At 41.6% G+C, this 13,947-nt stretch overlaps 2 protein-coding genes across 6 annotated transcripts in view; one reads left to right on the forward strand and one right to left on the reverse strand.

Moving 5' to 3' along the window:
- ndufaf8 (NADH:ubiquinone oxidoreductase complex assembly factor 8) lies at nt 1–1,802 on the forward strand. The gene is made up of 3 exons (XM_015055543.1): nt 1–290; nt 1,349–1,459; nt 1,549–1,802. The coding sequence occupies exons 1-3, from the start codon at nt 210–212 to the stop codon at nt 1,567–1,569; spliced, it is 213 nt and encodes a 70-aa protein (XP_014911029.1). The 5' UTR covers nt 1–209; the 3' UTR covers nt 1,570–1,802.
- slc38a10 (solute carrier family 38 member 10) overlaps nt 1,685–13,947 on the reverse strand; it is a 27,213-nt gene continuing 14,950 nt past the window's right edge. For 3 of the 5 annotated variants that reach the window (XM_015055513.1, XM_015055503.1, XM_015055496.1), the window contains 10 exons: nt 13,310–13,492; nt 12,343–12,454; nt 10,731–10,837; nt 9,161–9,314; nt 7,277–7,420; nt 6,782–7,198; nt 6,590–6,694; nt 5,055–5,075; nt 3,959–4,099; nt 1,685–3,467 (listed from right to left, as the gene is read on the reverse strand). In XM_015055513.1, coding sequence (XP_014910999.1) covers nt 2,323–3,467; nt 3,959–4,099; nt 5,055–5,075; nt 6,590–6,694; nt 6,782–7,198; nt 7,277–7,420; nt 9,161–9,314; nt 10,731–10,837; nt 12,343–12,454; nt 13,310–13,492 — 2,529 coding nt within the window. In that variant the 3' untranslated portion in view covers nt 1,685–2,322. The remainder of the gene's footprint in view (nt 3,468–3,958; nt 4,100–5,054; nt 5,076–6,589; nt 6,695–6,781; nt 7,199–7,276; nt 7,421–9,160; nt 9,315–10,730; nt 10,838–12,342; nt 12,455–13,309; nt 13,493–13,947) is intronic. The other 2 variants (XM_015055531.1, XM_015055521.1) reach the window with 2 other exon arrangements.

The raw sequence follows: 13,947 nt of genomic DNA on the forward strand, positions 1-13,947 counted from the left end.
ATCAGACTTAGACTATGAGGCGGACCTTTTTCCTTCATGTAACAGAGATTGCAACATGGCGCTGTCCATGGCTGACATGAATACACCATCTACTGGATGATATCTTTGTTTTAAATAGGTTTTGGGTTTGTTCGTGAGTTTGATAAACCAATAGGCACTACAGAATTTCTTTTTTTGCTGTTGTTGATGTGAAACACAAAGGACAAAGCATGTCGGGGTCAAATGTATGGAGTCGTAGCCGAGAGAGATTGAGACGGTTCCCTGAGCTGTTAGCTCAGTGTGCAGATGAGGTAAGATCCAACATGATGAGGCTTGTTGATGACATGTTTGTCCTTCATTAGGATGCCCCAACAGATGAACGGGGTTACTGTACTCTTTGTTTACATTGTTTGTTACACTGTTTCCTAAATATCTGTTCCACTGTGCATTCTGGGCTGTTTTAATATTAACAAAAATATTAACTAAAACGTGTGTGTATTTGAAGGTTGTAGTCTCATTTACTAAATTTGTATCAAACATATGCACTTTTTAAAGCATTTTGTATTCATGTATAAGTTTGATGTATGTCGTAATATACGACATATACGCCTTTAAAGGCGTCGTAGAAAAGGGGGGCGATTTAATAGCACTTAATTGAAAATATTACATTAAAAAAAGCACAAAACTTCAAAGTGTGGCATGCATTTGTATCCAACTCCTTTAAACTGATTTGCCTAAATAAAATCTAGTATAAAACTGGCTTCACTCGGGATCTCATTCGTAAAAACAGCGCACCTGCATGCGGACCTAGATTCAGATGAAAATCAGTGAAAATAGACAAAAAAATTTGTTCCCAAAACTTTTCATTCCAATCCAACAAAGATTGCTTTCTTCTTTTTTTTTCGTAAATAAGAAATTACAAAAGTTTCAGTTTCCTTGATGTGGAAACCTGATAGACATACAGTATATCAGACGAGTGTGTGTGTGTGTATATATATATATATATATATATATATATATATATGAGAAAACTTTTCTACCAAAAAAGCCCCAGAAATTTTCTTGAAAATAAAGAAGATATTTCTGAGTTCGGCAAGTCAAAATTCACTAGAAAATATTACAATTTTCTACTTTTCATTGTCAGAAACTTCCATGTGTTTTCTAGAAAATCACCAAGATCTATTTTTTGTGGTGGAAATTCACTCTTGCTTTTTTTCCCCTAACTTAATACGCAGCCATATAGAAATATCACGATGACTGGAGTGAATAAAAATGGACACTCCACTTTAGAGGTGAAACTAAATATTCCCTGCAATTTGATAAAAATGAATATGACTTATCTTTGTTTCTTTTTAATCGTTTGCTGTAGGCAGCCGTTTACGGGAAGTGTGTTGCTGCGACAACAACTGGCAAACAGGAGCTGAAGAAGGATGTGTGTGCTAAAGAGTTTGAGGCACTAAAGACCTGTTTTACAAATGCAGTAAGTTACAGTCCGTAATGGTGGAAATGGTGTTAATGGATTTAGAATTATTGGTTAATAAGTAGCTTTTCTCACCATTTGTCTCCCAGGCCAAGAAGAAAACCAGATGACACATCTGGACTGATCTGTGGGAGAAAACTTTCCAAGTGGAGCTTTGATGTGATGTTATGATAGGGAAGACAAACTATTTCATTTCAGTTGATATTTATACAAACCAGCAATCAATAATGTTGAAAATCTTTTATTGGATATTTTTATAAGCAAAATATTACACATAGAAAAATCTGCTTGTAAAAATGATCTTGATCTTCACAGGAGAGACCAGAAAATACAGACAGGATTTCCAACTGCACGTCTCATCGCCTTCATTTTATTCTTATTGTGTAGAAAAATGAAGGTAAAGGGAGAAAAGAGAAAAAAGTGTGGGAAAAAAATTGCACATTTAGTCTGTTCTGCAGCATATTAAAGGGAAGGCACCAAGGAAACGAGTTACGTTCAGCTGATGTGCTGTTCATAAGGCTGCAATGTACACAGGAGAGACTCAACCGGGTTTAACAGAACAGGAACTGAGCGTGAAAACTAGAGGCGGGTTCCATCCACACAAATATTAACATTAAATACAGAATATTCTTGATCAGAAATGACAGATTTTGCATAGAGATATTTCTATTTACACAGTGACCTTTCCAGAATGTTCATAAGAGACAAAAATAAGTTAATATTTACAGACTGTAGCGCAGACTTTGAGTCAGCTGTGAAGCAGAGGCTGATGAAGGCAGCGGCGTTCTGAGGTTCTACAGATTTGTGCTGTAAAGCTGGAGAGGAGGAATGTGTGTGTGCGTGTGTGTGTCTTTGTGTGTGTGTTATTCTGCTCCATCATCCACTGCAGCCTGTTTAATCTGTCTGGAGTGCAACACTCCCCCAGCCAGCAGCTGCTGCTCCAGGGCAGCATGCAGGTCTTGGCCCCCCAGCTCCAGGAGGGGCTCCAGGCCGTGGACCCCTCTGGATCCTCTGGGGTCCCCCGGGGGCCCTGCAGCCTCTCCGGGCCCCAGGGCTCTCTTCCTGCGCCTCAGATCCGTCTCTCCCTGATCCCTGGCCGTCTCATGGGAGCCCTGGAGGCGCTCCTCGGCCCCAGGGTCGGCGTCGGCTCCGGGGCCATCCTCGGAGGAAGCTTTTTCTTTCAGGTCTCTTCCTCCCGTTTTCAAAGCTTCGCCCTCGTCTCCCTTGGCGTTTCTGGGATCTAGAACCTGCTGCAGCTGCTCCAGCCTCTCCTGAGTCTCCTTCGCCTCCTGCTGTCTCTTTGCTCTCTCGTTGATCTCATCATCTACCTGGAGGTACTCAGAATGCTTTGCCTTCTCGGCGAGCTCCTGCTCTCTGTTCAGCTTCTCTCTCTTCTCTCGTTCCAACCGTTCCTTTTCCACCCGTGCCTCCACTTCTCTCTCTATCCTCTCCTTTTCAGCTCTCTCTCTTTCTAATTGCAGTTTTTCCCGTCTCTCCTTCTCCAGGAGTTCCTTGGCCAGCCGTACTTGGACTTCCTTCTCTATCATCTCCCTCTGAAGTTTTTCCTTTTCCAGCTCGTTCTCAATGGCAGTCTTTTTATTTCCGTGTCCGTCCAGCTTGTCCTTGTCCAGTGCGTCCTTTTTGAGGTTTTCCATCGCTTCTTTTTCCTTATCGAGTTTTCTTTCTTTGTCTTTGACCTGAGATGCCTGATCATTTTGAGGCTCTGCAGATTTTTTCTTCCCTAGCCGGACCCCCCGGGCCCCAAGCTCGCTCTGCTGCTGCTGAGACTCTCCTCCTGGTGCAGCTTTGGCGTCCTCCTTGTAAGCGGCAGCAGCTTCTTTAGCGGCCTCGCCTGCTGCGTTCCCAGCTGGAGCTGCTCTCTGCTCCCCAGCAGCAGCATCTTGTTCTCCAGCTGCTGCTGCCTTCGGTTCTGATCCCACGCCGGGATCTTTGGCTTTCCCCGCTCCTTCGTCCTGGACTCCCTTCTCTGCCTCAACATCTGCAGCTCCTTACACACACAAAAATAATGAATTATTGTTGTCAATAAGTCTTTAAAATCATGGCAGTGATGGATTTAAACATTTACATGAGATATATTCATAATTAAGTCATGGCACTAAACATTCAATCTATCAGCCAATCAGAAGACGTTGCCGTCTTATTTTGTGCCAGTGGCAATATTCAGTTGTTGGTCATGTGACTCGTGTGATGCAAAAAAACAAAAAAAGTGTTTCCATTGCAGTTTTGCCAAATAAACCAATTTTGATATGGAAAAAAAAAACAAAAAAAAAAAAGAAAAACCCCCATTCGAGCACCAAAACTTTTGATTGAAAAACAAGTTATTTTTTAAATTGCAGTGTTTCCATTAAGCAAAACGTTAAGTTTTGCAATTATATGGTCAACGAACGTAGCCAATGCAGAGGAATATTACTCACAGCTGCTCAGCACATGTATAAATCAGCCAACCAGCAGTGATGTGTGTGTGGTGTGTGTATGTACCGCCCGGCTGCTTCTGGTGGATCTCCTTGTGCTGCTCTTCTATGACGGCCAGCAGCTTCTCCTGCTGGTCCAGAAGCCTCTTCTGCTGCTCCTGCTGCTCCTTGATCACCTGCAGCAGCACAGCGTGGTCCAGCTGGCCCTCTGCACGGACACACACACATCCAGCTGAAGCAAGACACACTTCTGAGTACAGAGTGACGGACCACAGCCTCAGGAATGAGAGGACTCAATCTAGACTAGACGTTAGAGGAGAAGGTGGATGGAGGATCTGTTCTTCACTAACAGAGATGCACCAGGTTCAGTTGTTCACCTGCAGGTCAAGTGTTTAGCAGTTTGATTCTACAAAGTGCAACAAAATCTAGAAAACATGGACATGTTTTTGTAGCCTTCCTGACGAGAGCCGGTAATATTTATATTCAAAGGAAACATCACACTGTGTGAGAAACAATAGCTGTTAAAAAGGATTTGAACTTTTAGAATGAAAACAGAAAAAGTGGTACCTAATATTAATGATTAATGGGTTAGCATTAATAACGTAGCAGTTATCTGTGTGTTATATGGAGAACGTAGAGCTTTACCGTAGCTCTAAGACGGGGTGGGGGTCCAACTTTGTGTGACGTGGGTCAAAATTATCTAGTCAAAAGTGTTTACAGGACAAGAAAATAATAAAAAAGGAACTAAAATCAAGTAGAAAGTTATGAAGATTCAGGTGCAGCAAAGGCATCTTTCCAACAAAAGTCTATTAAAAAAGCATGACCACAAAAATAACAACACTTTGTGTCGTAATTAAGATTTTCCATATGTCAGCAATACTTTTACCCCGATTAAAAATAAAAAGTTCAATAAACAAATTGGTATCACTGTTAAAAATAGGATTGTAAATTTTCCTTGGAGCAGCCAGTCACCATTCAGGGCAGAGGAAGTTGAAAACTTAATCATCTCCATCTTGGTGCATCTCCGTTCACGACCATCAGTCAACTAATGCAGCGGTTAGTAAAATGAGCCGCGTGTTAAAGTAATGATTACTGATCAGCTGATGAGTGAGTGTGGTGACAGACTGTGACACAGAGACTAGAAGGAAAGAGGGAGTCCATACCTGCAACCAGCTTTTTTATCACTGCCATTTGAATCCGCCAGAGAGAAGGAAACAAAGGAAAGGCGTTAAGAGGAGGAGAAAAGTAAACGGAATATAAGAGAGAACAAGTCACATCAGACAGCCGAGTGCACCAAGAATCAGGGAATAAAATCAGATCGCCGTGTGTTTAACACCTCAGGTACAACAAGCAAAGAGAGAGGAAGAGAAGAATCAAAGTTAGATTTTAACTCCAGGAAGCTGTTTGGGAACCAGGCCGGGTTTCTGACATGGTTTCCTCTGATTGTCCAAATCAGTGGGTAGAAACATACCTGGAAACCAGCACAGGTAGGGAGGCAGAACCTGAGCATCACAGCGTCGGACTGGTCGACTATCTCAGCACATTGTTTCAGTTATCCTGCAGGTTTTGTTTTCCATTCATTTTAAATCATTAGCCTTTTAGCTTCAGAGGACGGAAGCTACGTAAATGTTGAAAAGTATCGCTCCAGCCATGGTAGATGAAAATGTTTGAGGAAATTCTAAAGAAAAGCCCATCATGGAAATAAACTTAAATACAGGGAGCAGCAAACTCCACCTTAGGATATCAGAAATGACTCAGAGTGAGCGCCTGATGCCTTGGAACTGGATTCAAATCAACTGGAACGTTTTCCTTCCAAAAACAAACCCACCGTTTTGGGGAGAGCTTTTGGGAGTCACAAAGTTTGGGGTTTAATTCCAGCTTCCTCTGTGACCACGTTAATGAGCCTTCAAGCACGGCACTATTTCAAAGCATGTTCTATTATTAAAAGTCTGGCAGAATTTTAATGGTGCTGTTCCCAGATACTCATCCGGCTGCAACTAAAGATAAACAGACAAAATGTGACCAGTTTGAAACGTGACACAATGTGACAAAGTTCAATGGCTGTGAATATTTAAGTATTTAACTTTTTAATGAGTTAAATTTCACCAAATTAATTCCCTACATCTTATTGAACCTTTTTTAAATAAATACTGTTTTATTATGACATATTGTAAGGCTGTCAGAATGGACAGAGGCACATGTAGAGAGCTCTCCGAAACACATTTTGCTGGACGAGAAATTGCTCCAGTTCTTATTGTGATAAATGATAATATTGTTGAGACCATTTTCAAGTCATATATTGGTAATGGAATAATGCTGCCAGTCAACTCTCTCAAAGACCAATAACTGTGATCTTGTAAAGAATGCTTCACACTGGAACTGGAATACATTGGAAATATCAGAAATGAAACGGAAATAAAAACCACTTGAAACCAAAACTGTAAATAAAATGGATTATGACGTATCTGTAAACAAAATTTCACTTTAAAAAATATTAAGAAATCACAAGTGAAGTTCTTTTTAGTTTATGTGATTAATCGATTCATTACTTAATTGCTTATTGCGACAGGCTTCATCCCCAGTAAAACAGAGGTTAGACCAGTTGGGTTCTGGTATCCTACTGCTGCTTCTGTCACATTATTTTTCTCCACATCTCACTTTTTCTGACTTCATGTTCAGTAAATTAGGCTGAACCTACCGTCCATCTTCTCGTCTGCTGTGTCTTTGCTGTCTGCGGCTGCGCCGCCGTCTGCGGTTGCGCCAGCGTCTGCCACAGGGTGACGCTCTCCTTCAGCATCTGGAGCTGTTCAGAAATTTTATAGAAGTTGGACAAAACATACAAAAGGGAATTGCTGCATATTCCCTATATTGCTAGTTGTTAAATCTTTACCCTTTTCTGCAGCATTGGGTTGTTTGGCAGCTTCTTTGGTTGGTGTTCCTGCTGCCTGATTGGCTGCTACAGCTGCAATGTCGTTGGCAGCATCTTTGGCAGGTTTTTCCACCTCCTTCAGTGCAGCAGAGTCCTTCTTGCCCACCTCTCTGACCGGCTTCTTCAGCACCTCATTGGACTCCACCGGACCACCCGCCTCCCCCTCTTCCTTCCTTCCAGCGGCCTCTTCAGCGTTTTGTTCTTTCCTGTCGTCTTTCTTCAGGTCGGGCTTCGGCTCATCCCTTTGTGGCTCTGCTTTGAGCCCTTCTTCAGCTTGCTTCTTCTCTTCCAGCTCTGGTTTGTCCTTCCTGGAGTTGACCCTCACTTCGTCCTGAGGGATGGGCGGTTCATGGCGGTGGGCTTCCCCCTCCTGCACAACTGCGGCAGAGCGAACAGACAGAGGTCGTAAATGGCTCCGGATCCACTCCGTTTCACAGTTTGCTTAAGCTTACTTACCGGCCTCGGGGCGGTCCAGCTGCACCACTTCCTCCTCCTTCCTCTCCATGGGTCCTTTGATCTGCGGGTGCTCGGGCTGTACAGCATCCCCTTCTGGAAGAACAGGCTTCTCTATTTCTACTGGTTTTTTGACCGCAGCAGCATCTGTGAGGACAAGAAAAACTTTATCAACTCAAACACCTGCAGTATGTTACAGAGACTCAACATGCACTAATATAGTTTGTGTTAATTTGTGTTGAAAATCAAGCTACTTTTTCCTTCTACTCAACTTTTCACCAATAAGCTTGCTTCCAGAACACTTTTGTTGGTGGCTTGTAAATGACCCTCTGTCTAACTTATTATTGGTCTTGTGTTAAATTTTAATTTTGGGGTTAAGTGACAGTCATAATCATCATAAGAATGTACACACTCTGAGTGTAATTAATCTATGTAAAATACAAATACGTTTTTTGATAATACAATTTATAAAGACGCATCTGTATTTTAGTTTTAAAACTGCTGATTTCAAAAGATCCACTAGGTGGCAGCAAATGCAAAAACAACATATCTAACGCCTCTGAGAGTAAAAGAGTGAAGACGATTCAAAACTAACAGAAAACAGGTGGACTGTTTGCTCCAGGAGGAAACACGAAGCTTCTGCAGGTTTTACCAACTCAATTTTAAGACTATTAAGAATTAAATTAAAGACCTGTATCACGATACAAATGTACAAAAGAAAACTGCGTTACTTTTATGTAGTGCCAAGCATTTTTTTTGCACAGAACGTGACGGACGTCGACTCGTCTAACCAACTGGCACTTAGGAAAAAAGCTAGCAAGGGCTTATTAGCAGCTAGTTAGCCGTAGCCTCAACCTCCTGGAGTCACAGAACGTAAGAAAGATGTCTGCGTGCGACTCAAACTTTTGATTGACAGAAAAGTCCCACCAGAAAAATAAACTACCATACATACCTACATATGAGACTAAATAATTATCTTTATTTTAGATATATTAATTTAATCTTAAGACTTTTTGAGGATGCGCTGACACCCTACAATAAACAGAAAATAAACAAATTAGAGGAAATAAATAGGGAAAATATGTTTTTGCCTTTATTGTATTTTTTTTAAATAATGAGGAACTGTGAAGTTTACGACTCTTCTTACTCCTGTGTTACCCCAAAACGGCAAACCCAGATAAAAACAATGTTCTCCGGGTCTCATTGGTTTGCTTCATCTCCCTCTGAGCCCACAGCATCCATTTGCTTCATACAGGTCAAGCCTGCAGTCATTTTCTAGCTGCCACAGGAGGTATGAGGGTAGAGGAGGCTGATCATGGTGTGTTTTAAGGGGTTGGGGGCTGGTAGGAGAAATGAACAGAGGCAGAGGGGCTGAGAGAAATTGCTGGAGTTTGAAGGGCATCAATCCCGCTTCATCAATGTCAAGCACTGAGCGCTGCTTTCAGATATTATCAAGAGGTTATCTCCTCACCCTGCCTGTCTGCCTGCCTGTCTGACTACCAGTCACCCTGTCTGTCTCTTTTCTTCTCAGTGAAATAGAAAAAAAATAACATTCTTCTGTGGCTGTTCTGTGCTTTTGTTTTAATCTCAATAGCTCTTTGCCTCTGGTTCATTTTTTCTCTACAAAGCTCATTTAGTCTGCTGCACAAGCCTTTGGAATTTGAAAGCAAAACAAGAAACAAGCATCTCCTTTCTGTTGCTGGTGTGTTTTACAGAAAATAATGACATGCCGTGGTGCTGGCCAATCTCACACTCAGCAGACGGCCCCGACCCGGCTCCGGCCCGCTGAGGTAAATGTTTCCACGGCTCATTAGAAAACCACTTTCATTTACAGTCCATCAAGTGGCTAAGTGTCTGGCAGCCATTAGAGGAAGTCGTGATCTTTACCGTGCGGGTCGGGGAGGTTTGGTGGAGGCGCCATGTTCCTGTTGGGTGCCGGGGGAGGAGGAGCCGGGACTTTGTAGCTGGGGCTGCTGCTGGAGACGGAGAGTGTGGTGAAGGTGCTGATCAGGAGGATTCCCAGGCCAACGCAGAGGACCAGCTACAGGACACACACACACACACACACACACACACACACTGCTTAGCAAAAGTATTTACCCCTCTTCAAAGTGTTTCACATTTAGCCACTATTTGACCCTGTAGAGATTCACCATCAGGCAGCAAGATAACTATTGAGCTACATTCACACAGCAGGTCTTGATGTTGATTTCTGATTTCTTTCTTTTTTTTTTTTTTTTTTTTCTTGGGGGGTGGTTTTTTAAACTGGATGTCACAACCCCAAAGCGACCTGAATGCACAGAAGGCGGTGGCAGATGTCACACAGCAGCGCACTGTTTAAGTAATAAGGGACGCCGATGTTTATGGCTGGGTTTTAAAGCAGTGGGAGCTTACAGGACTGTCACCAGATCAAAACAACATGAGGGAAGCTAATAAAAAGAAAGAACAACTAATAACACCAGCCTTTTGTGGAGCACGGACTGCAGGTTCTGTTGAGAAGTCTGTTTGGAGGTGGAGTCAGAGCCAAGTGTGGAGGCACTTCAGTGGAACAGACTGAAGTCACAATTTCATGATTCAGATTTTTTTCAGCAATTGTTTATGTCTGGCCTGGTTTCTTCTGGTGCAGAATTATGACGCACGTCTCACGTCAACAACGTAAAAATCTGATTTCATGCAACGCTGTGGCTGACCACACTTTTTAAACAATCAGATACGTATCAGAATTAGTCTCACATATGGAAGCTGCACAAATTAGATATTTTAAGGGGTGAAAAGACTGAAATTGGGCCATTTACACTGTTGATAAAAAGTTGGATACAAGTCGCATTTGTTCTATGAACGTAGCATCTATCACGCACCAGAAACACCAGATCTACAAATCTGATGTTTATGTGAGAGAGGTGAGAGGAAATCAGCTTCTTATGACAGGAAGTCATTAGACGTTCTCTTAGCTTCCAAACACGTGGAAGACGCTGCTCTGGTCAAATGAGAACAAACGTGAATTTTTGGTCTTTACCAGAAGCCTGCAAGCTGCGAGTGGCTCTTTGGACCTTCCACAATGGCTCCAAATACCTTGAAATTTTATTAGCAAATGTTGATTTTGTTGTATTTTTATGCGATCTCCGCGTAACAGTTGCACTGAACTTCCACAACAGAAGGACACAATGTGTCAGTAATAATTTTTAAAAGTACATTTATTATTATCATGTTGGAAGTTTTGATAAAGATTTTTCTTTAATTTAAAAATCTAAAAAGAGAACAAAAAATGCTGGTTATTTATAAATAACAACAAATCACCTGTAGTAGATATTTAGTGTGTCATGACTAAAAGTTTAGAGTTTCAATAGTTGGTTTACCGCCTAAAATCTCAGCAGAACAACTTTAAAGTTTGTGGTGGTGTTATGATGAAACATGACAAAGTTCAACAGGATGAATAAACTTTCAAAGAAGGAAAAACCTGAGAAATGAAGCCATTCTTCTGAATCTTCCTGTAGATGAGAGCGGGACATATGAAGCATATGAGGCTGCCCATGGTGGCACCGGTCAGACCCAGGATGGTCTCCACTGTCAAGAGACAAACACAGAGATGAGCAGCAGTTCACCAGGATACAGGAGGCCATTTCCACCATGGCAGAAAAAAAAGAAAAGCCCAACAGAAAGTTGGAATTTCAACTTTTAAAGTCACAATTATGAGATTCAGTCTTAATTACAACTTTCAGAGTCATAATTATGATATAAAAAGTCATAATTTCAACTTTCAGTCATAATCATGAGATACAAAGTTATAATTTTACATCTTTTGAAAACTGGCTCTCAAAGTCAATTATGAGATACAATGTCATAATTTCAACTTTTAAAGTCACAATTTTGAGATTCAGCCGTAATTTTGATTTCCTAAGTCATAATTTTGAGATTCAAAGTAATGATTATGAGATATGGGCTTCCATAGAAGCAGGCCTTCTTATAGAAACAGAGTGGATTTCATAATTATGACAGTCAAATTTATGTTGGACTTTTTTTTTTCAGGTGAAAATGAGCTTCCATATCACTAAGTCAATTTTCAAGTGTGGCCTAAATTTACCAAGAAACCATCAAAACAATGAGAGAATTCTTAGCAGGAAGCTTAAAGTCTAGTAAAAATCTACAGAATAGGTAAAAAAAAAAAAAAGAGTTCTATCAAAGTAATAAAAATCATACAATGGTGAATGAAATGGTCCATTTCAAATAATCCCGTGTTTAATTTTGAAAACATGACTAAAGCTTCACTGAGTGTTCTGTCCAGCACTTTATGCTAAACTATATCCTCTGTAGATTTAACCTTGTGTCTGCCATCATTAATGGCTGCTACTACTGTTGGCAGGGCGCAGCGGCCCAGGAGTTCAGGCTCTGCCTCAAGGAGCGCCGCGCTGGCCAAGGGGCCCCAGGAACCCCTCCATTTAGGGGACGGACAACAGATTGTTCTGCTCAGGTTTAGAGTCCATTCTACCCGGGATCCTCGCTGCATTTCTCCTCAGTCTATTAGTCTGATTAGATACACAAACACACCCCACACTCTTGTGTGTATGTCCACATGGATGTGCAACCAATCAGACTTTTAACAAACAGCGATTAACTAAAAACGATGAAATGAAGTGGAAAGTAACGCTAACCTTCCAACCTTTTCATCTCTACCATTTTGGAGTTGTGAGCGGTAAAGCAACCTAAAGAAGCTGACAGAGAGCCAGTACTGGTGTGTATGTGAACTTGTCTTTGTGTGATTTTATATGTGTGTGTGTGAGAGAGAAAGAGAGAGAGCTGGGGAGAATAACAGCCCTATCTAACTGTCAGCCTATCTAAAAGGAGATAAAAGTTGGGCCCCTGATTTAAAGACTGTGTTAGAGTGTGACAGTCACTGACTCGTAAAGTCACATTCACACACATCGTAAAGCTCCCCAGCTACCCCGCCCACAGAAAGGAACACATGCACCTTAAAGACATCCACAAAAATACACACACACACACACACACACACACACACGTACGTCGTTTTAAACCCTTCAGTCAATGCCACACACACACACAGGATGTACCATTAGGGATGAGAATGCCTCCCAGCATGGTGCCAAAAACAATGCAGAGGGTGATCATCTTGAAGCGCAGAGGGGGCATGTAACCTCCGGCAGCAAATGTCCCATCTTTCTGCTGTCAGACGGAACCAGAAGTCAGATTGGAGAAAAAAAAATTAATGAACCACTCAGGGTAACTAAACTAAAAATCTACAAAACTGAAGGTGATTTTTGTGTCTTGAGAGTAAATGAAAGAAGTCTATTGCAGGGTTGTCCCCATCTGATATTAGAAATCGGTCTGAAATCAGCCCAAAAAAAGGTATGGGATTATATCGGCCTGCATCTAAAATCTCCTACATAAGCACACTGTTGGAAGCAAGTCTTTGCTAACATCACACTATAAAATAAGTAATAAAGTATCCATCTGTGCTGATATGGCATCGGGTCAATATCAGAATCGGCCAATACCCGAAGCTGTAATATCTGTATCATATCAGAAGAGAAAAAATTGTATCGGGACACCTCAAGTTTATCATTAACGTTCCATAAGCGCTTCTCCAAAGTATTCATAACAACTTTTATACACTTCACACCCACGGGCTTTAACATATTTTATTGGAATGTGATGTAATAGACAAACACAGACAAGAACATAGTTGCTAAATTGAAGCCTGGCCTGCGTTTGTATGGGGCTTCCCTGAGTCAACACTACTTGATGCCAGTTTTTAACCAGCTCTGGACATCTAGAAACTTACAATTCTTATATTTCCTCTCGTTTTGTGTTTTCTCAGTGGGTTTGCAGTTGTGTTGCATTCTATATTTCTCCAATAAAATACACTGAAATATGTGGTTATAACTAATAAGGTGTAAAAAGAAAGAAAACACAAGGGTGTGAATACTTTCTGAAGGAAACTTCAACTCAAATGTCTGTAAATGGATGACGTCCCCAAACAGCCTTCTGATGGTGAGTGAAAACGCTTTCTAACCCTACCTGCTGCTCAAACAGCATGGTGTTGATGGCCTGGCGGCAGGGCAGGATCATCATGGGGAATCCAACGGCCACAGACATCATGAAGCCCACCCGGATCATTTCTGTCACCAGGTTGGATGGAAAGTTCATGAGCACGTTGCCAGCGATGTTCTCTGTGAAGCTGACGTAGCCGAAGAAGCCCACCTGGTGGACAGAAAAACAAAGGATGTAGTGTTGAGGAGGGTGGGACAAAATAATGTAGTTTTTTTTTTTTTTCATGTCTGAACGTTTCAAAGGGGTTACTTGGGGTCCATCAATAATTTGGATGGACAATACAAATGTCTGAAAATCAGCTACTGTCCCCTCTGAGAGAGCTGACTGACAAACCCTCCCAATAGATTAACAATAGACACCTTAGGAACCTTTTGCTATATTTAGTGACTTTTCAGGACAACCCCCCATCCCCACCCTCCAAAAGAATGGCAAGTCACATCTTTGAAAGTATTATGTAAGATCCCCTTTTGTGAGCTTTACATCATGTTATAATGTTATTCCCTCATCAAAAACATATTTGGAGTGTTGCTTTGATTCTTTCAAGCATGTTTGAGAAATCCTTTGATCTCCATGGCAACCACTCAGGTGTGCAAAACGCCTGGGAG

Source organism: Poecilia latipinna, unplaced genomic scaffold (genome assembly GCF_001443285.1).
Source record: "Poecilia latipinna isolate Pla-1442-1.1 unplaced genomic scaffold, P_latipinna-1.0 Scaffold58, whole genome shotgun sequence".
NCBI classification, from domain to species: domain Eukaryota; kingdom Metazoa; phylum Chordata; class Actinopteri; order Cyprinodontiformes; family Poeciliidae; genus Poecilia; species Poecilia latipinna.